This window comes from Budorcas taxicolor, chromosome 2 (assembly GCF_023091745.1).
Source record: "Budorcas taxicolor isolate Tak-1 chromosome 2, Takin1.1, whole genome shotgun sequence".
In the NCBI taxonomy this organism is placed as follows: domain Eukaryota; kingdom Metazoa; phylum Chordata; class Mammalia; order Artiodactyla; family Bovidae; genus Budorcas; species Budorcas taxicolor.
In genome coordinates, this window is record NC_068911.1 from 128,866,202 (window position 1) to 128,884,130 (window position 17,929).

A 17,929-nucleotide genomic window follows, 5' to 3' on the forward strand; every position below is an offset into this window, starting at 1 on the left:
GAAAAAAATGTATTTTTCAACTGTTTTTGTATAATTAAAATATAACAAACTGGTATATTTTCTCATTTTAAAAGAAATTAAAGCACTTTCATGAACTCCTAAGAGTATCATGGACCCGAGGTCCTATGCTTAATGGATAACTAAGCCCTGGCTAAGGCCACACTGCCAATTCAAGAAAGAATGACACGTGTTCATCAAACAGACCCTGACTTACAGAAGAAAGACTGCCTCTACCTTGTGTTATCACTGATGTGTAGAAAATTTTTTAAAAAAATAAACACTGTCTTCATCATACAAGTGTTGATCTTTCTATTGCTGTTAGAAAGGAAGTATTATCTTATATCCTTAGCAACTCAAATTGTGAATACAGTAAATTTTGAAGTAATTATGTATACTTTTACTCAAGTAGTAACAGTGGACAATTAGAATATATTTTCAGTTTTTCTTCCAACATTCCCAATGTCTACAGTTCCTCAGAATTATGTGGATATCTCTGTGGATACGTGTCTTTACGCTTAAGTGAACAGTTTGTTTTTTAAAATAGAGTTTAATAATGCAAATGAGGATATCAATGAGTACTCTCATTTGTTGATATGACAGGTCAGCTGATTCACTGGTTACATAATTTATTACTTAAAGAAATGAAAATTAATAGTGTTGATATTTTCCTTTGTGGTGAGCGATTATGAACATCTTAAAAACAATATTCTACTAGCTTTCCAAAAGCCAATAAAGAACTATGTACAGGATAGCATTTGAGGAACCAGAAGGTGTAGTAAATCAGCTTCATGTAAACAACATTGACCAATTTCATCAAAACAGTAAGAACAAAAATGTAAAGGAAGTAGATTGCCCATTCCTTCTCCAGGGATAAAAGGAAGAGCTGTAACATAAATAAACTATTAAACATAATCTGGTGAATTACTAATTTAGTGCAGTTATAATAAATATACACTTTTTTTAAAATGGCTGCATTAGAGGGAATTGGGGTTATTTCCTGCAGACTCCTTTACCAACCCACCCCCAAGGATTACATAAGGAAACACATGTTTGGCTGGCATGTGGAGCTAGGAAGGTCTGGAATTCACTGAGCAGCTTTCAAAGACAGCATTTACCTTGTCCGGCCTCAAGCAACGAATGATAAGCATCCTTTGAAACTCACTCGCTTTATCTTCCCAATCGTCAGGAAAAACCTCATGATGTGGTTCCTAAAATGACAGTGGATATAATTCAATATTATTTGGAAGACTTAATAAAAACCCCAAAACCCAATATTTGGACTTTTAAATTCAGTTTAAAGAACACATAAAATGATTAAATGAAATTAAGAATGCTAATGTAAATTACATTAGATTGGGGCAAAGCTATGAAATAAGAAATAAAAAGAAAATTTTAACTGCCAATAAAATCAAAACTAAGACATTAAATAAGTAGGTTAGTGTCAATATGAACACTAATCAATAGCACAAATGGTTCCTGTTACTACAATAAATGTGCATTAGATCTTTTTCCCATTATTTCTCCAAAGGCATTTCACACCCTGCCAACTAACTACTCTCATTCAGTTCAGTTCAGTCGCTCAGTCGTGTCCGACTCTGTGACCCCATGAAAAGCAGCATGCCAGGGCTCCCTGTCCATCACCAACAACCAGAGTTCACTCAAAATCATGTCCAATGAGTCGGTGATGCCATCCAACCATCTCATCCTCGGTCGTCCCCTTCTCCTCCTGCCCTCAATCTTTCCCAGCATCAGGGTCTTTTCAAATTAGTCAGCTCTTCAAATTAGGTAGCCAAAGTATTGGAGTTTCAGCTTCAACATCAGTCCCTCCAATCAACACCGAGGACTGAGCTCCTTTAGGATGGACTGGTTGGATCTCCTTGCAGTCCAAGGGACTCTCAAGAGTCTTCTCCAACAACACAGTTCAAAAGCATCTATTCTTCAGCACTCAGCTTTCTTTATAGTCCAATTCAAACATCCATACATGACTACTTTTGATATGCTGTCTAGGTTGAAAGAAAAGTTATGACCAACCTAGATAGCATGTTGAAAAGTAGAGACATTACTTTTCCAACAAAGGTCCATCTAGTCAAGGCTATGGTTTTTCCTATGGTCATGTATGGATGTGAGAGTTGGATTGTGAAAAAGGCTGAGCGCTGAAGAATTGATGCTTTTGAACTGTGGTGTTGGAGAAGACTGTTGAGAGTCCCTTGGACTGCAAGGAGATCCAACCAGTCCATTCTGAAGGAGATCAGCCCTGGGATTTCTTTGGAAGGAATGATGCTAAAGCTGAAACTCCAGTACTTTGGCCACCTCATGTAAAGAGTTGACTCATTGGAAAAGACTCTGATGCTGGGAGGGATTGGGGCAGGAGGAGAAGGGGACGACCGAGGATGAGATGGCTGGATGGCATCACTGATTCGATGGACGTGAGTTTGAGTGAACTCTGGGAGATGGTGATGGACAGGAAGGCCTGGCGTGCTGCAATTCATGAGGTTGCAAGAGTCGGACACAACTGAGTGACTGAACTGAACTGAGGTTGGTCATAACTTTCCTTCCAAGGAGTAAGCGTCTTTTAATTTAATGGCTGCAGTCACCATCTCCAGTGATTTTGGAGCCCAGAAAAATAAAGTCAGCCACTGTTTCCACTGTTTCCCCATCTATTTGCCATGAAGTGATGGGACCGGACGCCATGATCTTAGTTTTCTGAATGTTGAGTTTTAAGCCAACTTTTTCACTCTCCTCTTTCACTTTCATCAACTGGCTCTTTAGTTCTTCTTCACTTTCTGCCATAAGGGTGGTGTCATCTGTACATCTGAGGTTATTGATATTTCTCCTGACAATCTTGATTCCAGCTTGTGCTTATTCCAGCCCAGCATTTCTCATGATGTACTCTGCATAGAAGTTAAATAAGCAGGGTGACAATATACAGCCTTGACATACTCCTTTTCCTATCTGGAACCAGTCTGTTGTTCCATGTCCAGTTCTAACTGTTGCTTCCTGACCTGCATAAAGGTTTCTCAAGAGGCAGGTCAGTTGCTCTGGTACTCCCATCTTTTTCAGAATTTTCCACAGTTTATAGTGATCCACACAGCCAAAGGCTTTGGCATAGTCAATAAAGCAGAAATAGATGTTTTTCTCAAACTCTCTCACTTTTTCCATGATCCAGCGGATGTTGGCAATTTGATCTCTGGTTCCTCTGCCTTTTCGAAAACCGGCTTGAACATCAGGGAGTTCATGCTTCACGTATTGCTGAAGCCTGGCTTGGAGAATTTTGAGCATTACTTTACTAGCATGTGAGATGAGTGCAATTGTGCAGTAGTTTGAGCATTCCTTGGCATTGCCCTTCTTTGGGATTGGAATGAAAACTGACCTTTTCCAGTCTTGTGCCCCTGCTGAGTTTTCCAGATTTGCTGGCATATTGAGGGCAGCACTTTCACAGCATCATCTTTTAGGAATTTAAATAGCTCAACTGAAATTCCATCAGATCCACTAGCTTTGTTTGTAGTGATGCTTCCTAAGGCCACCTTACTTCATATTCCAGGATGTCCAGCTCTAGGTGAGTGTGAGTGATCACATCTTCATGATTATCTGGGTCATGAAGATCTTTTTTGTACAGTTCTTCTGTGTATTCTTGCCACCTCTTCTTAATATCTTCTGCTTCTGTTAGGTCCATACCATTCCTGTCCTTTATTGAGCCCATCTTTGCATGAAATGTTCCCTTGGTATCTCTAATTTTCTTGAAGAGATCTCTAGTCTTTCCCATTCTATTAGTTTCCTCTATATCTTTGCAGTGATAGCTGAGGAAGGTTTTCTTATCTCTCCTTGCTATTCTTTGGAACTCTGCATTCAAATGGGTATATCTGTAAGGCCTCCTCAGACACCCATTTTACTTTTTTACAGTTCTTTTTCTTGGAGATGGTCTTGATCCCTGTCTCCTGTACAATGTCACAAACCTCTGTCCATAGTTCATCAGGCACTCTATCAGATCTAGTCCCTGAAATCTGTTTCTCACGTCCACTGTATAGTTATAACGGATTTGATTTAGGTCATACCTGAATGGTCTAGTGGTTTTCTCCACATTCTTTAATTTAAGTCTGAATATGGCAATAAGGAGTTCATGATCTGAGCCACAGTCAGCTCCCAGTCAATATCACAGTAATCCAAGTCTATGCCCCAGCCAGTAACACTGAAGAAGCTTTAAGTTGAATGGTTCTATGAAGACCTACAAGACTTTCTAGAACTAACACCCAAAAAGGATGTCTTTTTCACTATAGGGGACTGGAATGCAAAAGTAGGAAGTCAAGAAACACCTGGAGTAACAGGCAAATTTGGCCTTGGAGTACAGAATGAAGCAGGGCAAAGACTAGCAGAGTTCTGCCAAGAGAACACACTGGTCATAGCAAACACCATCTTCCAACAACACAAGAGAAGATTCTACACATGGACATCACCAGATGGTCAACACCGAAATCAGACTGATTATATCCTTTGCAGCCAAAGATAGAGAAGCTCTATATAGTCAGCAAAAACTACTCTCATTATCTATTTACAAAAATAAACATTTATTGCAAACAAAGAATGCTATGCATTACTTTTTATTTTGATAAATTTTGATACCTATTCAAGAAAGGAATATTTGGGAATGTGTATATTAAAGAAGGTGCTTCCCAGGTGGCACAGTGGTAAAGAATCCACCTGCCAATACAGGTAACTCAAGAGACTCAAGTTGGATCCCTGGGTTAGGAAGATTCCCTGGAGTAGGAAATAGCAACTTGTTCCAGTATTCCTGCCTAGAAAATTCCAAGGACAGAGGAGCCTGGCAGGCTACAGTCCATGAGGTTGCAAAGAGTTGGATGCAACTGAGCGCATGCGCTTTCCTTCCCCTTCCCTCCCTACACACACAAAGTAAAGAAGCAGCCAAAGAATGTTATTAAAAATATGCAAGAAGAGATGTATCAAGATCCCAGGAGGAGGAATAAACATGGGAAAAGAAGATCCTTGCATCTTTGAAACAGCTGGGAAAGCTATGGGTATCTCAGGTCAGAAATTTCCATGCTTCAACATAGGGAAATTTCTATTTAAACTAGACTCAACTACATAGAAAAACATATTTGCCTCTGGAAAAAGTATTTTTTTTATTACTAACAAGGATCAATCCAAAAGAGATCCAAACCAAAATATTTAAATTCATGTGCAGACACATTCTATCATGTATAGTACAATAAACAGGTCACCAAAGTGTTCTCCACACATCCTGCTTTTCCTTCGCTCCAAACCCCAAATCCAAAAAGAACCGTTGCATATTAAGCTGAAGGAAAGCAAAATATCAAAAAAGTAGAAACACTAGAAAAACTTAACCAGGAATCACAATATTAGCCCTTGTGCTAAGGAAAAAGTGAAGGAAGGCAACAATTTGTTTATATTCCAGAAGGGAAACTGAGCATCATGGTATATGTTAGCTACAGTAATCTCCAACTAGCAAGATCAGGTCTCATGAAAATTATTTGAGAACTATTATTTTTTCCCTCTTGTCAAATGACAAAATATTTATTAGTTTGTGCCCTGTGTTCAGAAAATCTAAACAAAACCTGTTCTATAAAATTTTAAGTCATCTGCCATTATGACTGCCAAAGTCTAAGTTGATAATAAAAACCTGGCATGGAAATCCAAAAAGAGTACTTTTAAGGACCATGCAACTTTTTTGCATCTTTACAGATTCCAAGGAATTTAAAGAGAAGTACAAACAGAGCCAATTAGAAAGTGGGGATAGCCTAATTGAAACATTATATTTGACCAGCTGTTTAATGCTTACTTACAGACAAGAATAAATTATTTGACATTATTTTCTCCATTTAAAAACTTTGCAACAAGCAAGAGAGTTAAAAACATACCAAACTGTCATATACTTTTTTCCATCCATCCTTTAAGCGCATAAACTCCCTACGAATGTTTCTGAAGGCAGACAAATCATCCAGTCGACATATTTCATCCCAAGATTTTTGAGGGAGCCATGTACAAGGGTTGGCATGAGGATTATCCAGGCCAATGCCACCAGTTAATAGAAATCTCCACTCAGCTTTATTAATCTTTGGAAAACAAAGTAGCGTAAAGAGTCAGAAATGAGTTCATCATATACATAGGTAACCTACAACCATTTTAAAAAACTGACTTATTTTCAAGTTTCAAATATCCCCCCATAAAATTCTAGTTATTGGTATAGGTCAGTATTGATTCATAAGAAAACAATGTATTCATTATAACCAGTTTTCAAAATAGTTTCATTTTAGAGCTACTTGTTGATAATTTTCCTCCAGAATTTCTGATCAAAACATGGAAATCTGAATTTTATTCTTTTTTAATATATGCCTTCCAAAATAACTGCTAAGAGTTTTATTGTCTGTAAAAGTTGTGGGAAGACAGAAAGCCATGTAATCTGCCATGTTTTCAATTATTTTCTATAAAATATAATGAGTTACTGCTATGAAATTTTTGCAAGAAATACTAAAATAAACATTTCTTCAAATTCCAACTAATACAGTGCCACATGAAATTAATAAAGCTTAAACACATGTGTATAAAATAATGAATTTACACACCTCTCTTCCATTCTTAAAGTGCTTCCCATATTTTAAGTAAACAGATTGAAACATAGCTAAAATTATTGAATGGTATTGTTAAGCCCAATGGTTAGATTTGACAAACTTGTAAAAGTTCCTAAAACCATTACCATTTATACTATTACTTGGGGTACATATATCAATACATCTAGTAAGTTTATATGCATCCTTGTATATAAGATTCTGATAGAAACTATTTCAAGCTAAAACATACAAAAATTTAAGTAGCAATATTTACATAAGTAACTCTGCTTAATTTATTTTTCACCTGTGAAATTCAGTCTAGTTGTGATATCTTGCCTTCACTATAATGATTGCTAACTATTAACAATCCTTTTATATATATTCCCACACAAATTCATAAATTAATGAATTCACATTAATACTTTCTCCCCATAAATTAGAATAGTACTGACCAATCGCTCATGTATCAGCAGATTTACAGTTAGACAAAAGGAAAAAAGTAGTTTATCCTTTTCAAAGAGGGATCGGCAGACGTTAACATAAAGGGAATAAGTGAAGTGATCCTTGAGAATCTGAAGCCTAAGGGTCAACAGAAAGAAAAGTAAATAAATAAAAATGCATTATTCTCTCAAAAAATGCTCTTGGGGAAACCTATTATAAACCATTTAGATGTGTGTTCTTCTAATAAACTTTCTGGTTAATTACTCTCGAAACAAATCAAGGATTCTCATTAACTGGGGACACCAATTTGAGAGTTACACAATGTAGGAATACTTCAGCAGAATTGCATTTTTACCATCAACTGACTTTTTGTTACAAATCTAATCTTCCTTTTGGAAAAAAGGTCAATGCATGGTATATTAATCTATTATACTTAACAGTTTTTGGACTATTTAAAACTATAAAACATTTCTTGTGGCAAAACTGGATTTCCATATTTCATAAACTTTTACATATGTTCTATATGATATGTTATTATAAATGAACAGATGAAAGTTAATAGTTTCTTTATTAAATTAAGTTTAGAAGAGGGCTACTCTGTTTATAAATCTATAAAAGCTGGACTAATAATATAACTTGATAAACTACATTTTTATTTACCACATAGACAAGTCATAGAAATATGAATAATCACAATATTTGCAACTAACAACGTCCTGCTACTGCTTCTACTGCTAAGTCACTTCAGTCGTGTCCGACTCTGTGCGACCCCATAGACGGCAGCCCACCAGGCTCCCCCATCCCTGGGATTCTCCAGGCAAGAACACTGGAGTGGGTTGCCATTTCCTTTTCCAATGCATGAAAGTGAAAAGTGAAAGGGAAGTCGCTCAGTCGTGTCCGACTCTTCGCGACCCCATGGACCGCAGCCTACCAGGCTCCTCTGTCCAAGGGATTTTCCCGGCAAGAGTACTGGAGTAGGGTGCCATCGCCTTCTCCAAACAACGTCCTAGTAAATGCTAACATGTACGATTGATATTCATAGTAAACCTTAACATGAGAAAAATTATTATTTTCAATGCTGATGTGTGATACAGTGTTGTAAGGTATTCATGCTCCCTCTGATGAATTTGTTCATTTGAATAACCTTACAGAAAAGGAATCTATATCAGGCGTCTGAAGGAAGTGAACACATTTGTCCTAATTTGGGGATTTAGTCACAGGAAAAAATCAATGATGGTGACAGTTATATTTATTACTGTGTTATTTATAATACAAAAGCTGGAGACTACTTGCAAATCTTACAATAAGAAAATTATGAAGAAAATTATGGTGCATTCATAAAAAGTATATTGTACAGCTGCTAAAAATTATATTTCAAAAGAACATTTAATAACATGGGACAATTATCTTGACAAAAGTAGAAGGGAAAGAAAAAATTCTGTGTGTGCACACAGGCATGTGTGATCTTGCATGTATTTTTGAGTGAGAGACAGAGGTTGATTTAAGTGTGGTTCCTGTAACAAAATTATATTCTAGTTAGATTTTTGTTTCTGTACATTTTGCTACAGTTATTTATTTTGCCATAATAAATTCTAATGCATTTAAATTTTATAAAGACAGATGATTCCAATTATTATGGTTATTTCATAGTATATATACAGTAATTATATTTTAGTTATAACATATGTTTGGTATTACTAAATAATAATTATTATGAATAGCAACAATAAGAATACAAACAAAAAAAGATATTTTTATCTCTCATGATAATTTTAGATCAATATTAAGATTTTCCAACAATTTAGTAGTCTAACTGTTAGTAGTCATATCCTTTCTATGCTTTTGTTTTAGCTATAAACTAATCAGCGCCCAGAGACCACAGGTTATCTAATGCTTTTTTGTCCAGCTTTACTGAGGTATGATTGACAAGTAAAAATTATACATATTTAACAGATTATCTGATGTTTATCAATGATTGACAAATAAAAAAATGATTTCTATGAGAACTCTAATTTCTGAATGAGATCTTGCTTCCTCCTACTTTTTACTTAAAAATAAAAAAAGGAAGATTAAACAAGATTACTAGTAGAGTCTCCCTTGTGGTAGCCATTTTGGAACCCTATTTGGCAATATTTATTAAAGTGAAATATATATATACTCTGTTATGATCAATTCCACTCCTGGATAAGTACTTACCAGATAAATGTACATACAAAAGCCACATACGAGAGTGTACAAGACAGCAAAAATTCATAACAGCTCCAAGCTGGAAGCTACCCAAATGTCCTCAGCAGTAGAATGAATGAAAAATTTGTGGTATAGAGAAAGGACAAATAAAAATAAGAGGTCCAATCTTTTTATACTTAAAATGTTAAGAAGAGATTTCCCTCTCCTCTTTTTCCTTAGAGCATTTACTTTTGAAAGTTTAAAATTATAAGTACCTTCTCTTTGAAATATAGGTAAGCCTTTTGTCAACTTTACGACCCAGGAATGTCCGTTCTGAATATCTGAGAGCCATTTTCATGGGCTAACTTCATGGGCACCTGACTCTGAGCTGCCAAACTACATCCTATCATAAAGATAAGCCATTCGTTTTTCTTCTGGATGAAGCCAGTTTGCTAAAGTCAGGAAAGTTAGATTTTTGTCTGTACTCGCTTAGTGGACTGCTGCTGGTGCTGCAGATCACATTCTAGTTTAATACTTATTCAGTAAAACACTGTTTTCTTTCTCAACTACTTTGTGGAGAAATTTTCTGGATTGGGAGAAGATATGCTTTTACACTTCCCCAACAGTATAGAAGCATAGGGAATGCGCCCATATTTAACAATGAAAGTGAATAAACTACTTCTTTGCACTGTGCAAAACAATATAAATTTCACAAGCACAATGTTAAGTGCAAGATGTCAGATAAAAAACAGCACAGACCATGTAATTCCATTTAAATAGCATTCTAAATTAGGCAACACTCATCTCTAGCTTTGAAAAGTCAGGACAGTGATTACCTGGGGGGATGTGGGTTATAGTGACAAGAAGGGGACATGGAGTGGTTTCTGGGCCGTTGATAATGTCCTATGTCTTGACTTGGGCGTTAGTTACACAGGTGTGTCCACATAAAATTTTATTTTGCAAATGCTCCTGATTTCTGCATGTTTCTGTATGTATCACAATAACTTGAAAGTTTTCAAATGTATTTTTTAATATTTACTCTTTGGTTGCAGAATTATATTTTTAAGATCACTGTAGTCATAAATATGATTTTCATTGTTTCTAAATGAAAGGATTTTAACTAAAAAGAAAAAGGCACATTTTGTTTTCTGGACATCATTCAAATCTTACATCTGGGTAAAAGAATTTGATTTTCTATAAATTGTAAGGGGCTATATTATAGTTATGAAGAAAGAGATATCATATCCTCCTAATTTCATATAAATTTCATATAAATGAGATAGTAAAGGAACCAGTAACTATTTTTAAAGTCTAAAATTGTCCAAATTTATAAAACTTATATACAAAATAGGTCTTTAAGAGAAAAGTCAAAGTTTTTTCTCTAGACTCCAACAGACTTTAAATTAATTAAAATGATAACACTCTGGTAGTCTTGTTTTAATCAAGATAGAAATTAAGAACTGCAATGAAAAGCAGAACATCATTTACTGTGTCACTCTATGTGATTAGCTCTGTGATAAGTTCTAGATTCTAGGAATATTAAAAAAAATTATTGCCTCAGGGAACTCAGAATCTAATGTGAAAACCAGACATGCTTGTTCAAGTAAGTAACATAATGCAAATGGCTGGGAACTTTCATAAGAAAGGTCACTTAAATTTCTGTTTTCTGTATTTCAGTAATCCTTGGTCACCTTGAAAATGTCAGATACTGAGAGAAATATTTTCAAATTTCATAATATAAAGAGAAACTTTTAAACTCTACCATCATGCATTCCTTCCCTAAATCCTCTTCCTCCCTTTCTTCACTTTCTCGTGGGCAGGTATTTGAAAAGTTGTTTGCTAAGCCAAGTGTCAGTGTTATACCTTCATTAGTCTCATATACAGGCTTGTAAAATAATGAATGATACTAACCAAAGATTACTCAGTCTAAGAATATTTAACATTTAGCAAAATTCTACCATGATAAATGAAAAATTCACTTTAGACTTAGGAGATGAGCATTTTGGACTTCTAAAAGGTAATTCTTAAATGTGAATGATATTAGTAAATTAAGTTTCCTTTGTGAGTATGAATAGTTAGAAAACTGAAATATCTAGCTCTGTGTTGATCAATAAAGTTATAATGGGCAAAGATTGTAATTATTATCTTGTTCAAGAAATAATTTAATGTTAGACTCTATTAAAAACATGTTTTAATACCAAGCTAAAATTTATGTCACTGACAACAACAAAAAAAGAAATTCTTATTCTCTCATAGACTATTCCATTACTTCTTGCAATAGCCAACAGAAAAATAGGTATTTATAAAAACAAATATCACAATCACAGCAGACTGTTTTTTTTAAACTTTTTTATCTGTCAGTTTTATATATGTGCATATTAAAAGATGAATTTGTAACTTTTGTAATGCAAGCTCACAGAAAGTAAGAATTGTATCTTTTAGGAAGATATTACTTCCTCTTTCCATACCTCCAATCATAAATACATTTTGCAAATGATGAACAATACTTCCTCTTTTCAGTATTACATTATAATCCCATATCTCTGTAAAGAGTTTCCTGGCAGACTGAATTTGGACACATCTGTTCAATGTCTAACCCTCAAATTTATTTCTGTTACAGTGATTAATCAAGTTCATTCTAGCTATATGGCTGTAAGGTGAACACCATGCTGAAACAACAGTGAAGGCCACCAATTACTATATTTCATGCATTAGTTATTATTTGCATTAATTAGTATTGCTTTTACATACCTTTTGGACAAAATTTCTGACTTCTCTGAATTTTCAATAGACAGGATGAAAAGGTTAATAAACCAGGTCAGTGAGTATTGGTACATGGGCTCGATGTTTGCTAAATCAGCAATAGAAAAAAACAGGATGGTGGAATGAACGGCAATAGGTCGATAGCCCATGCGGGTGCTATCAATCTTCTTCTCTGTCTCTTCAGCTACTTCCTGCTTTTGAGAAATCTCATTAGCCAAAGCCTTGGAGGAAGATAATATCTTAATGGCAGTTTCATCTTCTAATATATTGCCTTCTGAAGATGAAAGAACTTCTAAAATCTTGTCTTCTATTTCTTTTAACTGCCTGGAATTAAAAATAAATATATTTCTCAGAAAAAGAAGAAATCATTAAAAAATCACTTCATGTATATATTCTTTTATAAGAAACAGAGAGCATGTAATCTAAAGACATACATCACATGTGACAAATATCCGGAACGGTGATGCCATATAATTAATTCTTTATTTTGCAAAATGTCAAAAAGACAGGCCTTTCTGCTCCACTTCTCTTTCTAATGATCATTTATGTGGTAACTAGAGAGAGATAGTAAGCCCATCTACTCTGCCATCAAGTAGCTCAGCTCCCAGTTGAAGAGAAAGTATCACTCCATTTATTTTCTGAAATATTTCATGATTTATAGAGCATTACCCTTTCTACCTATGATACAGATATTACAAGCAGAAAGTGATATGCAACCTATTCATTCAGACTATGCTTTAGCAAAAACAGGTAGCCTCAGCTACATAATGAATACTAAAACTTTTGTGCTAAAACTTGGTGGAATAGTTGAAAATACATTGCCTTGACTTGTGGCAGGCCTTCTAATCCTTTCAGTGCCTGAGAACTTGTATGTAAAAAATATACTCTGCAATGCAATTTTCCAAATTAACATACAGACTGTTATACCTTTTATTTTCCACTCAAGTCTTTCTTTTCAATGCACCTATTAAACCTAACAACGTAGATCTTTAATATGTACTTTAATTGATTCTAAGTGATCTTGAAACAAGTTAAGAATAATTCTGTATTTTATAATATATAAAACCTTTTGTTTTCAGCTCCTTGTAATATTAAAGCTTGCTTTTCTTCTTCAAGATCTGGCCTTTCTCGTGCTACCACAATTCCCAAAAGCTGATCCTGCATCCCTTCAGAAGTGATCATGAAGTTTAACAGTGTCACCTGTAAATGAAAGTACACAACAATTGCATCAATATTTCTGTTGAGAAAGCCTCTGCTTATATGCTTCAAATTCTAATCTTAAAGTTGACTCTAATATCACAGAAGTATACATGAAGGAGCTTTCCTGATGGTTCAGCACTAAAGAATCCACCTGCAAGGCAGGAGATGTGGGTTTAATTCCTGGGTTGGGAGGATCCCCTGGAGGAGGAAACGGCAATCCACTACAGTGTGCTTGCCTGAAAAATCCCATGGACAGAGGAGCCTGGTGAGCTACAGTCCATGGGGTTGCACAGAGTCAGACACGACTGAGTGACTGAGCACAGTATATATGAAAGGTGGAATTCGTGGAGACTGTGATTAAGGATATAGGCAAGCTGGATTGTTGAATTAAAAACCTGCAAAAGTTTCTCATGGTCATAAATGTAATACTTCAGAGAGTTGTGTTTGGTGATCAATTAATTCTTACTTCAAATTCGTCCAACTTCTGACAACCCATTAATCCTGAAGTCAGTCAGAGTCAGGCTGCAGGCCAACCTATGTATTGGCTGGACCGGCTGATTTATGTTTTAAGGAGCTTAGTGGTGTCCAAAAGCAGAGGAGATAAGAGAAACAAACAGAGACATAAGAGAAAAAAGAACACAGTGATGACTTGTCATGAGTATATATTAGGTTTGCCAAAAAGTTCGTTTGGATTTTTCCTTAAGATGTTTCAGAAAAACCTAGGGGCTTCCCAGGTGGCTCACGGGAAAAGAATCGCCTGTCAAGCAGGAGACCAGGGTTCAATCCATGGGTCTGGAAGATCCTCTGAGGAAAGAAATGGCAACCTACTCCAGTATTCTTGCCTGCGAAATCCCATGGATGAAGGAGTCTGGCAGGCTACAGTCCATGGGGTCACAAAGAGTTGGACACAACTTAGTGACTAAACAACAACAGCAACCGTAACATACTATTATATAATCATATCACAATATAGCACATTATATTGTGTCATGTTACATTACAGTATGATACTCAGCCACTATAATGAACAAAGGAATACACAGTTCACCAGCGTCCATCAAGATGCAGTCCGCTAACCCTGCTTCATCTCAGCAGTTAATGGCTCTTACGCACAGGTCTCTGCTGCCTGAGTCTTAAAGTTACCCATCTCCTGAGTCTTTCCCATACGTGGGAAAGTAATCATGCTTAGGTCTCTCTTTTTAAAAAGCAAAAAACAAACCATCCACACAGTCTCTTTCAGCTCTTGAAGGATCTCTCTTTGTGCCTTCGTAACTATTAAATGTATAACTGAAAATGTTATTTGTATATTCTGTTGTCTCTGCCTCACTTCATTTCTTAGGCCTCTACAATCTGCTTGCATTCCTGCCTCTACATACCCATCAATACTCACAGCAATAAATTATAGCAACTTTCTAGCTCTGGTCACCAATGGATCCATAAGCCAATAAACACCTGATCTTGGCTTATTTGACCTCCCTTGTTCCCCTGCTTTTTAAAGCATCTATTGTGCAGTCTTCTGCCCTCACGTCTTGAATTAAGGTCTGCACCTGTGTCCTGAGCATCACTTCCCACTTCTCCCTTTCACATGCCTTTCAATGTACCTACCTTGAACTGACTGTGAAATCTCAGACACACAGACTATAAACCATCTGCATATGCTTCAGCCCTGACTGCTGAGTTGGGAGAACTTGTGTTTTCCCACCTTCCTTGTAAGAGAATTACTTCCTCTTTGGAGACAGAGTAATTCTGTTTTTGTGAGAAATTTCCTACCTGTGAGCAGGAAGTGTAAAACAGCTCCTTGATGTACCCCTGTGAGGGTGACGGCCTCCTCCACCCACAACCAGTCACCTTCTCCATGCTACTGTCTTCCGATTAAACCTCTCCCCCAGCTTGCCCCATGGCAGGCCTTGGATGCCACTAAGTGTGATTACACAGGCACTTGTAATCATACATTTATATGGAATAATAAACAACAATCCTTTAAATTGAGCGATTAAAAATGATTAAATGTTGTCATGCAATTCTCTACCGCTTCAGAATTTAGTCATGAAAAAATTATCATTAACGTTTCTAAGAGATTTTCCCTGTTAGGCTGAGAAACCAAGTATACAGATTACATTCGTTTCAATCCCCAAACCAGGGTCACAGTGCTCAGAGAAATGTCTGTTGACAACTTCTACCTCAGACACAAGGAGTATTCATTCATATTCCATTAATGTTAGATCTTTTGACATCAAGATTTTACAAATCTAGCCATTTTGCTAACAAATATTTAAAACCATACAAATATGGCTTCAAATTTCATTTTCATTTAGATTCAAATGAATTATAGCAGCACAGTATCATCCCCTGGGTACTTTTGAAAGCAAAAGGTACATAAAAGATCCTAAAAATAAGATCAAGAGGAAGTATTTTAATTTGTAAATGAAAGCAAGTAACTGCCTCACTATGTTTTCTAATCCCTCTTTAATCAATCCCAGCAATTAAAAATAATGAAGCAATAAGACACTCTAGGGATCTCAAGGATTTCAAGAATGAATCATAAAATAGTTCCCTATCCACAGTGGTTTATGACTTCAACTATAACTAGTCATTACTGTACATAAATTGTTATTTATGTTATCTGTGATCTTTTCATAAATTTTACTGAAAAGTAAAAAAAGATGTTCCATGTGTTTTACTAAAAATGCTTTTTGGTAATGCAGCATCAGGATTTTATTTTCTTTTATGAGTCATTCTTTTCCACTTAAATTTGAAAGTTAAATAATAATTCTAATAGTTAACAATCATAATAGTATTGCTAGGTCTTATTATAAGCATTTTACATAGATTATTTAGTCTTCATATCACTCTATGAGCTAGACATTTATTATTCCCATTTTATAGATGAGGAAACTGAGGCACAGAGAGGTTAAATGACATGGCCAAAGTCACACAACTGGTAGGTGACAGAGCCGAGATTTGAATCAAGGAAGTCTAACTCCAGAATCCATGCTCTTCACTACTAGCAGATATTGCCTCTCCTAGTAGTACTTAACAAAATTTTTAGGTGTTTAGATAACATATTTGTTTCAATAATTATAAACAGTGGCTAAGAATTTTCATATTTTAACATTGTGTTTTAAAAACTAAGCTCAAAAAAAAACAACAACAAAAAAAACCAAAACTAAGCTCAAGGGTCACTCCACCTTCCCCCAGTCTTCCTGGCTTCCTTGAATGTCCAGTCTAAAGTGTGTCCCCAACTCTGAATCCTTCTATGCCTTTCTAGTCATAAAAAATGTCACTTGACATATACATTATTTACAGTGTAAACCTCTTGAGAGCTTTTTACCTTTCATGTATTTTCACTTTTGAGGGCATGAATTATTTCATCTTCGTGTTTTCTCTGGCTCTATAGAGATGCCTATGTTCATTTAAATATTTCTAATAATGAACAGTGTTTGAATTCTCTGGATAAATCTTGTCTCTATATATGTTTCTTTCAAAATCTGAATATTTCTTAACGTCCTCTCCTCTGAGCTTCTATAAATGAAAACTATCCTTCCCTCCCTCATTCATTCATTCTACAAAAATTTGTCAAACATCAAATGCCGACGAGGGCTAGGAACTGGGAATAATGAATGGAATAAGCTCCTGAAGCTTGGTTACAGTTCAACATCTCAAGTCATTTTAGTCACTGACTATCATTTTAACCTTACCTTTTAAAGGAATGTTTATTATTTTAAAAGAAAAAGTGACTAAAATCAGTTCCTTAAAATCAGATGGCAGCAAACTCATCCTGAGAAAGAATGAAGCTCTGTTCCTGAATCCTCATTCTAAGAATTAGCATATTATCATTTATGGCAAAGAAAGAATGTGCATGTGTGTCATCTATTTTTAACAGTGAAAATCTAAGAATAATATTGATTGCAGAAATTAAATTATCATGGTCTTTTTTCACTGCATACTGAAGGCTCCTTTATTACTGACATGCACACACAAAAGCAACATTTGGAAATTATTATAGCAATTTCAGGAAATGCCAAACAAGGACAAAATCCATTTTACTTAGAAAGACCTGTTTTCTTCATGGCTCAGGAGGAAAATACAGACTTGCAAAAGCTAGTAAAAAATACATTTATTTTAGATACTGGCCTTTACTGAAGTTTCAGGAAGATAATGAGGATTTCTTAGCTTGGTAGTAATATAAAAGCGGAAGTCTGGTGAATATTCAATGGTAGAGTCCCCAAGTCGTATGCATGTACTTCCACCCTGCTTAAAGGTCTGTTTTAGTAGAAGAGGTTCCAGGATCGGATCCAGTTCTTCTCCCACATTTTCTAGCAACACTGGTATAAAATCAGAAAAAGATTTCATGTTATTTTAAATAGTGACTATAAACTTCCAACTCTAAAAATTCTTTCAGCCTTCTAAATTGCTGCTGTTTCTGGTTGCCCATAAAACTATTTTTGTCTTCTGAGTATAAAGAAGTGCACCATACCATCATTAAAAAGTCCACAAATAACAAATGCTGGAGAGAGTGTGGAGAAAAGGGAACTCTCCTTTGTTGTTGGTGGGAAAGTAAATTTGTGCAGCTACTATGGCAAACAGTATGCAGGTTCCTCAAGCAATTAAAAATAGCGTTGCCATATGATCCTGCAATCCCAACTGAATTTGAAAAGATATAGCCACCTCAATGTTCATTGCAGCTCTTCTATTTTTAAATCTGTTTTATTCAATATCACTATGAGAGTTGGACTGTGCAGAAGGCTGAGCGCCGAAGAATTGATGCTTTTGAACTG

The 17,929-nt window shown here is 35.6% G+C and overlaps 1 protein-coding gene across 1 annotated transcript in view; it reads right to left on the bottom strand.

Moving 5' to 3' along the window:
• The window catches only part of DNAH7 (dynein axonemal heavy chain 7), a 254,731-nt gene that overhangs the window by 41,476 nt on the left and 195,326 nt on the right, over positions 1-17,929 (bottom strand). The window contains exons 49-54 of the mRNA XM_052658581.1: positions 17,286-17,476; positions 13,018-13,151; positions 11,940-12,275; positions 7,034-7,160; positions 5,892-6,086; positions 1,116-1,208 (exon numbers count right to left, since the gene is read on the bottom strand). Of these exons, the coding sequence (XP_052514541.1) occupies positions 1,116-1,208; positions 5,892-6,086; positions 7,034-7,160; positions 11,940-12,275; positions 13,018-13,151; positions 17,286-17,476 (1,076 nt within the window). The remainder of the gene's footprint in view (positions 1-1,115; positions 1,209-5,891; positions 6,087-7,033; positions 7,161-11,939; positions 12,276-13,017; positions 13,152-17,285; positions 17,477-17,929) is intronic.